Raw genomic sequence first — 5,958 nt, 5'->3', positions numbered from 1 at the left:
AGCTCTTAGACATAGAATGACAAAGCTGGAACAACAGAGATAAAACCATAGATCTACAACACCCCGGCTCCTAGTCCCAAGCACTCCTGTATTGAAGCAAGAACCAGGAGCAGCTCCAGACCCAGACCCAGATCTCTGCTCTCACCTTACCTGTGGAGGTGAGCCAGCTGTGGGGGTCTGGGTTAGGAGTAGGGGGGTTAGGACCAGGAGGGGGGGGTTACAGTGGAGAGACTGCCTACCTTTCTCGAGTGTCCCTGTGAGGAAGCGGTAGAAAAAGCGAAACACTTTGGTCAGCTGTCTCTTGCATCTCTTCCTGCAATGGCTCATCTTGACTCTGTAGTGGCTAATGATAGTCACAAGGTGGGGGTAATGGCGAGTGTTGGGGGATTCGACAAGGCAGAAAAACAGTGAAAAGAGAGAAAGAAGGAAGAAAGGAAAAGGTGTGTAAAGTGTTGCTGCTTGCTGCTCTTCTCTCTCTCACTCTCTCCACCTTCTCTATCTCCTTTCGTTCGTGGCTCCACCTCTAGGCCTCCTGCTGTCAATCAACAACAGTGTTCTGTCTCCTCCCCCTTACCCTGTGAGAATCCCCTCACTTGATCTGATTGGCTGGGAGAGTGGCGGAAAATGCTGGTCCAAGTGATGTCTCCTATACAACTACTGTACTCTGAGTGACAGGTTTTTCTCCACTCATATTTTTTCCTCTTTTTATTTTCTTCTCTTCTTCCTCCAGCGACTATTTATTTTCTCCGTCTCGTCTGTCTCCTGTTGTTTTTCTCTACTTGCTACTTTCAAAGAAACAAACCCTGCCTGGGAGATTTGTTTTGGTGTGAACCAGCGGGAGAGTAAGTGTGCGTGTGTGTGTGTGTGTGTGTGTGTGTGTGTGTGTGTGTGTGTGTGTGTGTGTGTGTGTGTGTGTGTGTGTGTGTGTGTGTGTGTGTGTGTGTGTGTGTGCGTTTTTGTGTTCCAGCGGGAGAGTAAGTAATGCGACGGGGAGAAACAAAGCAAACACGGCAATTAGCGTCACTCGCCGCTCTCCTCTCCTCACTCACTCTCTCTTTTTTCTCTCTCTCTCCCTCTCTCTCTCTTGCTATCTTTTCCGTCTCCTCTCTTCTCTTCTACCATTCTATGCTAAGCTCTCGTATGGACCAGAGGGAAGAGAGAGAGGGAGTGTGGAGTAGGAGAATCTGGTCAATTAATCTGGTCTTAATTTGTTCTTCTCTCCGAAGATATAGTTGCATGAAATGTCCAAAGCCCAGTAGAGCCAGAGGAGGAAAGGCGTGAGCTCTCCCTCTTTGTATAGTACAGGAGCAGAAACCCCCAGTAGGAGAGGGGGAATCAGTTGTTTTTCCAATTGTAGTAGAAATCCCAGTTGATGGAGTGAAAGAATGAGAGATACAGTGGTATCAGTCTGTCGAAGAAGAGAAGGGTTCTAATCCTCTAAAGAAGAGAGTAGGAGAAGCAGCTCTCTCACCCTCTTGCTCTCTCTGTCACACATGTCTTCTCTTCTCCTTTCTCTCTCTCTCATTTGCTCCTGTCCTCTCTCAGTCCCTGACCTGTCACTCAGTCAGTAGAGTGGAAAAAACACAACACACACTTGCAGCAGTGGAGGCTGCTGAGCGGAGAACGGCTCATAATAATGGCTGGAACGGAGTGTGTGTTTGATGTAAAGTATTTGATACCATTCCAGTAATTCCACTCCAGTCATTACCATGTGCCTGTCCTCCCCAATTAAAGTGCCACCAACCTCCTGTGACTTGCTGTCACATTCACTTTCTTGCAAGTCAATATTCAGAGTTCAGCTGAGAGTGGTCCCAGCACAAGTGTGTGTTCTGAAAAACAGCTCAGCATTCTGCCAGACTAAGATTAGAACCAAGACAGAACCTATACATACAGAACTAGAGTACAACACACACAGACCCCCCCTCCCCCTGCCAACGTTAGCTGGAAGATGCACTCACTCATTCCATCATACCTTGTTCAACTATAATACAAACAAACATGCAAACACATGTACGCAAGCGTACACACACACACGTATGATCTGATGCTAGTGTACAGTACGTAGTTCATTTTTGATGGAGGCAAATCCAGGAGAGAGAGAGGACTGCCCAGCATTCATCTCTCTCTCTCTCTCTCTCTCTCTCTCTCAGAGAGTTCAGAACTAGTGACAGCGACAGAATGTGTTGAAGTAACAATGTTTAGTACAGAAACAGGGGCAGGCAAACAACAGGTCAAGGCAGGCAGGGGTCGATAATTCAGAGTAGTGGGTCAAAGGTACAGGACGGCAGGCAAGCTCAGGGTCAGGTCAGGCAGAGGTCGGTAATCCAGAGTAGTGGGTCAAAGGTACAGGACGTCAGGCAGGCACAGGGTCAGGTCAGGCAGAGTTCGGTAATCCAGAGTAGTGGGTCAAAGGTACAGGACGTCAGGCAGGCTCAGGGTCAGGGTCAGGACGGACCGAAAAGGTCAAAACCTGGAAAAACAGAAACAATCAAGAACAGAGGGAAAAGCGCTGGTAGGCTTGACGAAACAAAACGAACTGGCAATAGACAAACAGAGAACACAGGTATAAGTACCCAGGGAATAATGGGGAAGATGGGCGACACCTGTAGGGGGGTGGAGACAAGCACAAGAAAAGGTGAAACAGATCAGGGCGTGACAAGGAGAGTGGTTGTTCCAAGTGAAGCTGTAACTGATGCTAGACTGTAAAGCCATATTGATTTCAATATAGCCTAAACCTTTAGATACATCAGCTTTTTAATTAATTAATAAGCACCAGTACAGACACCTAACCACAGAGACACAAACACCGACAAAGGTCTGACAGAAGGTAGGCAGGAAGGTAGGAGTGAGAACCAACATGGGATGTGTGTGGGGGCAAAGAGGTGTTGTTCCTCTAACTGTGTGAGACATGTACACACAGCAATCAGCTGTTGAAATTTAATTTGATCTCTGCGAAATGAAGCAAATTGATTGCCCACTTTATATGTACATACTGTATTCTCGGGCGGGGGGGGCTAGAAACATAATTGAGCTGCACCTTCTTTAACATCTGCTAATCTTTGTATGCGACAAATAAACGTTGATTTGATTTGGATTTACAAACCAACCTGTCTCATTGTGACGTCATCCTTCCCTTGAGTCCCATTCTTAATCTGGCCTGCAGAAGTTTTCCCTAACCACAGATCTAGGATCAGATTATGCAAATCCATAAATCCTCACCTTCGGGGAGGTGAGACCTGTGAGTGAGTGATGATATCATCTTTTCCAGCCATGGTCTTTCTCTATAGCATACAGACAGTCACAAACGCACGCAAACAATCTGCCCTTCTGATGCCCTTTTGTGCTGCTTTGAACAGTTTATTCATTCCTTTACTCATCACAGGGATTGATTACTCCCAGAGGGCAGAGAAAACACATAGAGGAGGGGGTGAGAGGGTAAGTGTCAGAGAGTAAGAAACAGAGTGACTGACATAGAAGAAAACCGAGTGGGAGAGAACTGAATTGAATGTAGAGAAAGGTGGAGGGGGCACAAAGAGGAAGCAGAAAGTAGAGTGACAAAGATAGATTTAGAGAGTGAGATGTACAACCTTGTGTATGCGATACGGAGCCAGTGATCATCTGTGATATGACACACACTCACATACAACCTCTTCCTGGGGCAGGCAAAAGCAACAGCTGGTATGACAGACTCAACACTCGATTCAATGTGAACATGACGGCGGGAGAGAGAGAGAGAATGAAAGAGGGAGCCACCAGGTGGAAGTGCTTGTGTCAAAAGACTGCTGACTAATGTTGGACAATACTACGAGGTCACCAGTGCACACACGCATATGTGCATGCACACATGCACACACACACACGAACACACACACCCACAAATATATGTCTTACTTCCATCCCCTCTCCCCTCCACTCTCCGTGTCTACCCATGTAGAACAAAAAGGGAAATACTGTGATAAACAGAAGGAAAAGTTTCTCCTTAGTGAGGTAGAAAGACAGAAAGAGAGAGAGAGATAACGGAGATGTTGTAATGGAGTCTAAAGGAGCCCATTAGATGAAACTAATGATGCATGTCTCCTCCACAGAGAGAGAAATAGAACCAGTGTTGATGATTTGTAATGAATATTCATTAGCAACTGTTTGGCCCCGTTTGTAGAAGAGAAGTGTGTGTGTGTGTGTGTGTGTGTGTGTGTGTGTGTGTGTGTGTGTGTTTACGTGTGCACGTGTTTGTCCTTGCTCCTGTCAGGTCTGTGGAAGCTTCTGCTGAGTGAGTGATCTCATCTGTTGGCAGTTGAGCGCAGAACTACTTATAGCATACTATGGAGGAAGACAAGGTCAAACGTTCGGACGTGTTATGGCCTTGAGTCCCTGGCAACAGCTTCGGTCCCGCCCATTAAGGGTATCGAAAAGGGAATATCTAATTGAAATCCATTTCATTTTAGTGCTGCATTAAATGGTTTAGAATAATATTTTCATAATCATGTATTCTGTCTATAACCAAGTTGATGCCTAACATGTGATATGCAAGTTACCAAGTCAAATGTCAAGATAAATCACTTTTATCACTTATTTCAATCTATGACGCCAAGGTGGTGAAATGCTAATTCAATACAGCATCTGCATGCTTACGGGTGTCCCGTGCCTCTGTAAAAACATACACGTTTGGTGGTTTGTATCTAGTATGAGTGGGAACATGACCACAGGTGTTTTTGCTTTGGTTCTTCTCCACTGCAGTTAAGGCAAGGACTATAAATAACTTGTGCACATTAGCTGGTAAAATAGCCAGCCAGGCATGAAATTGGTTGCTAAGTACTACTTGTAAAGTAGCTAATATCGACGAGGCAAAAATCATTAGCATCACTGTAATTTATTTGAGATAAACTAAAATGAGGAACTTTCGTGAAGTGTTGTGCATGTCATGTATACGCAGCAATAGCTATATTGAGGCAAGGCAGAAGCATTTGCACTCTTCATCAGCAGAAATCAAACATACTGTTGAGAAAACAACATCACCACTTTGTGTTCAATTCAAAGACCTGAGCCAGCTAGCTGTCATCGATAGCAGATCAGATTTACGGTCGGGACACACTGCACGGCCAAGAATTTGTGACTCAAGCTACATGACAACTTTCAAGCAACCTATAGCAAGCCATCTAGCTAGCTAACTATTTTTGAATCAAGATAGGCTATCAAATGAATATCTAAGGTTGCTAGCTAGATATAATATAGCCTGCATAATACTTTTTGCTATTGGGAGTTGGGACTTTGAGGTTTCTGCATTATAATGTATTTACATAACACTACAAAATTATATTGCAGCCATGTTAGCACCCCATAACCATTACATGGAGAATACTTAAACAATGCAAGTATTATAAAATAATTTACAGTTTGAATGTGGAACCCTTACACACATGGGCAGCAGGTAGTCTTGTGGTTAAGAGCTCTGTGCCAGTAACCGAAAGGTCCATGCTTTGAATCCCTGAACCGGCAAGGTGGAAAAATCGGCCCTTGAGCAAGGCAGTTAACCCCCAACAACAATTGCTCCCTGGGAGCTGATGACATGGAAGTTGATTAAGGAAGCCCCCCCCCGCACCTCTCTGATTCACAGGGGTTGGGTTAAACGCAGAAGGCACATCCCTGTACATCACTGAAATGTAAACTGTGATCATAAGCAGCAGTGTGAACCAAATATATTATGTGAGGCTGCACTTGTGAGCATCCACACAGAGCATATGCGCTTGTACACAGGAGTTTGCTTCACTTTCCTGCAATGTGGTTGCTGCATAACAACTGCTGAGGAAATGAGCCCGTTTGTTTCTCTCTGCTAATGCTAATGTATATGCTAACTGCTAAATAGACTCTAGGGTAGGGGTGGGAAACTTTGATGGGGGGCAGGGGCCACTTGTGACAGCGAAGAGAAACAATTTACGTGAATTTCCTGCAATTCTGCAAGTT

General features: G+C 45.1%; 1 protein-coding gene across 1 annotated transcript in view; it reads right to left on the bottom strand.

Moving 5' to 3' along the window:
• The window catches only part of LOC106576844 (Kv channel-interacting protein 2), a 102,762-nt gene extending 101,866 nt beyond the window's left edge, over positions 1 to 896 (bottom strand). The window contains exon 1 of the mRNA XM_014154317.2: positions 240 to 896. Coding sequence (XP_014009792.1) covers positions 240 to 327 — 88 coding nt within the window. The 5' untranslated portion in view covers positions 328 to 896. The remainder of the gene's footprint in view (positions 1 to 239) is intronic.
• Between the last annotated feature and the right edge of the window lie 5,062 nt (positions 897 to 5,958).

This window comes from Salmo salar, chromosome ssa18 (genome assembly GCF_905237065.1).
Source record: "Salmo salar chromosome ssa18, Ssal_v3.1, whole genome shotgun sequence".
NCBI lineage: Eukaryota > Metazoa > Chordata > Actinopteri > Salmoniformes > Salmonidae > Salmo > Salmo salar.
The sequence above is the reverse complement of the archived record's forward strand: the minus strand, read 5'-3'. Positions and strand labels throughout refer to the sequence as shown.